Source organism: Diaporthe citri (genome assembly GCF_014595645.1).
Source record: "Diaporthe citri strain NFHF-8-4 chromosome Unknown scaffold_1, whole genome shotgun sequence".
NCBI lineage: Eukaryota > Fungi > Ascomycota > Sordariomycetes > Diaporthales > Diaporthaceae > Diaporthe > Diaporthe citri.
Genome location: NW_025064846.1, coordinates 4,194,835 through 4,197,606, shown reverse-complemented (window position 1 = coordinate 4,197,606; position 2,772 = coordinate 4,194,835). Strand labels below are relative to the sequence as shown.

The 2,772-nt window shown below is 44.4% G+C and overlaps 1 protein-coding gene across 1 annotated transcript; it reads left to right on the top strand.

Moving 5' to 3' along the window:
* Positions 1-224: 224 nt before the first annotated feature.
* INS49_001157 (uncharacterized protein) lies at positions 225-2,772 on the top strand (the record flags this gene model as incomplete). The annotated part of the gene is made up of 4 exons (XM_043161990.1): positions 225-230; positions 993-1,195; positions 1,276-1,987; positions 2,128-2,772. The coding sequence occupies 4 exons, from the start codon at positions 225-227 to the stop codon at positions 2,770-2,772; spliced, it is 1,566 nt and encodes a 521-aa protein (XP_043030496.1).

The following is a 2,772-nucleotide window of genomic DNA, read 5'->3' as shown; positions in this document are numbered from 1 at the left end:
AAGAACTAAATATATAAATATTGCATATTATTATATAAGAAAAGCAATAAAAAATAATAAAGTAATATTAAAACATATAAATTTTAAGCAAAATTTAGCAGACTAGCTTACAAAACCAATAGATAAACTACACTATAGAGAGTTCAAAGAAAAGTGTAGTTTAATAGAAAAATAATATAAAAATATTAAGCCAGAGAATAGAGAGATTTTCCACCTATATTATAATGCGCGTAAAATAAATTAAGGTGTTTACTCTCTAATAACTAGGGTTAAGATTTTTTCCTCCACTTATAAAATATATAAATAAATAAAGCGGACTCAATTATATATACATATAATATTACCGTAAATACTGGAGGTTTTCCCCTAGAAGAAATAACTAAAATAATAAAGGTTTTTCCTGAAAAATAAGCGTCACTTACACGGCCCATATATACCATATATACACACAGTCAAAATATACCTACACTGCGTTTATATACGTCTAATTCTACACAAAAAACGTATTTCCGTAGTGTATATAGTATAAATAAAATGACGTGTGACTTTAATATGTAAAAATGCCGTAATATACCGTAGCCATTATAAAATAACTAGTAAATCCCATATAAAACCATAATCTAATATGTAATACCCTACTGGCTACAAGTTCAAGTTTAAGTGACAGCAAATTTTTGGGTTTTTTGCCTAAATATATAAACACTTAATAAGTGAGTTTTTCCCTTTTTATAAGGTTTTCTCACTATATAACTGAATATTCCTCTTTTATAAACTAAATCCCTTATATATAAAATAAAATAAATAAAAGGAAATTAGTTTAAGGGGGGCTGTTAGAATATTCTAGATATCTAGGCTATTATTAATACGGGATATCCTTTTCCCCATACGTTTGCCACTGTATGGAGGATAATAACTATAAATAGGGGCCTTCCCTCCCGTTGAATAGACGTTAGCTAGCCTAATTGACTAAGCATCCAACGCTATTATTTCAGACCGACGAGAGGATCATCTTCCGCACCGTCTTTCAATGTGCTCCTCTTGTGACCGAAGGATACACCGAAAACATCAGCACTTCGGGCGAGAACTACACAGCGTACTATTACGGCCCTGACACGTCAGGGCACAATTATACGTACAAGACAAGCACCTTGGATGCTCAGTATCACCAGACAAATGGGAACGAGTTCATCCTACGGTAAGAAAATATCATTTCCCGTGTACCGGCTCTATGCTGCTTCTTTGGATGCTCTGCTGACTCTATCGGCTCAATCTCAGTGCTTTATTGGCTCCGACTCTCAATGGAAATACATCTCGGAATGCCGCTTTCACACCTACTCCTGGCCTCTTTCCAACAGACGGTGACCTGATGCTCACGTTCCTAGTTGGAAACGGAGTCCATTTTATGGAAAGGGCTCAGGACCCATGGTATCGTGGCACTGTGCCAGGAAAGAACGTTACCTGGAACGGCGCGAACGGTAAGTTATCAAAATTGAGCTACACGACGGAGCAAGCCGCCTCGCCCATGGCTTGCCTGCGGCAGTTCCAATTCTGCAACCCTGCTCTTCCGGAAGATAGGCGCTGTGGTCCGCTGGCGAGCGCTCTCGACGCGCAGGTCCAGGCGGCGCACCTGTTCAACATGACAGAAGACCAGATAGCAAACAGCGACATCCCAGACACGCCATCCGGCTCGCGTTACGTCTGGTTCCTGGAGTTCCTGGCAACAATAGGCTACGGGCCGGACATCCTGGTCAACTATCTCGGGCCGAACTCGCTGGCGTCTCAATCAAGCTTGTCTCGGTATCCGGGCCTTCTGGGCGCCATACCAAGTAACCAGTGGCAACTCGACGTGGAGAACTGGTGGGCTATTCACATGGCTACCCTGCAGGCGGGCATGGTCGCTATTGCCTATGGTAATCACGACCCGGCGCTTAAGCCGTTCGAAATCCCGCCTTTCAATGCCCATTACCAGAAGTTGTGCAACAACCAAGTAAGTAATGCTGGCGCATACGTCGAAGTCACCCACACCTTCTAGTCGATAACACCATGCATACATCTTTGTCATTTTCCAACGTCCTGGGTTCGCAAATTAAAGCAAAACTAACATATCTTCTTTCCCCTATCCCATAGAAAATCGTCAGCACTGACTACACTTCCTTCAGTGTTTTCGGTATATGCTTCATTTATGTCACCGGCGCTCTGATCATCGCCATCTCATACCTCCTAGAACAGATCCAGGCCTGGCTGTACCGTCGTCGGAAGGTGAACGAGTACGCCTACCTCGAATGGACAGCCAACGAGACCCTTCAACTGCAGAGGATGGCCTACCAGGGCGTCGGATCAGGCAACTGGTCCCGTTATACCGACCGCATTCCGCTGACGGAAACAGGCGATATATTGGCTGATCTGCCTCGAAGCTACCCCTTGGACAAGAAGGAGGGGGCCGACGTCGAGCAGGGAAATTTGGTTGAGCAGCGGACTGGTACCACCGTTACTACTGTGCAGACTGCGCCCCTGAGGCAGGTCGAGACTGACGGAAGCTCTGCGACACCGTGCGATGAGAATTCCCAAGTGGATCAGACTGGCGTAGGAGGGAGGCAGTCGGTGGAGGTAGTTTCACCCGGACACATTCCGCAGGATGACAGCATTCACTCGCCGGTTCTCCCTCATATGGATGCGAACCCTCGACCGCCTGCAGATGCAGCACCCATGAAGGTTGAGGAACTCGAACCACAAGTTTCGAAGGATCCTGTTAAAACCACGCCGGTATTGTGA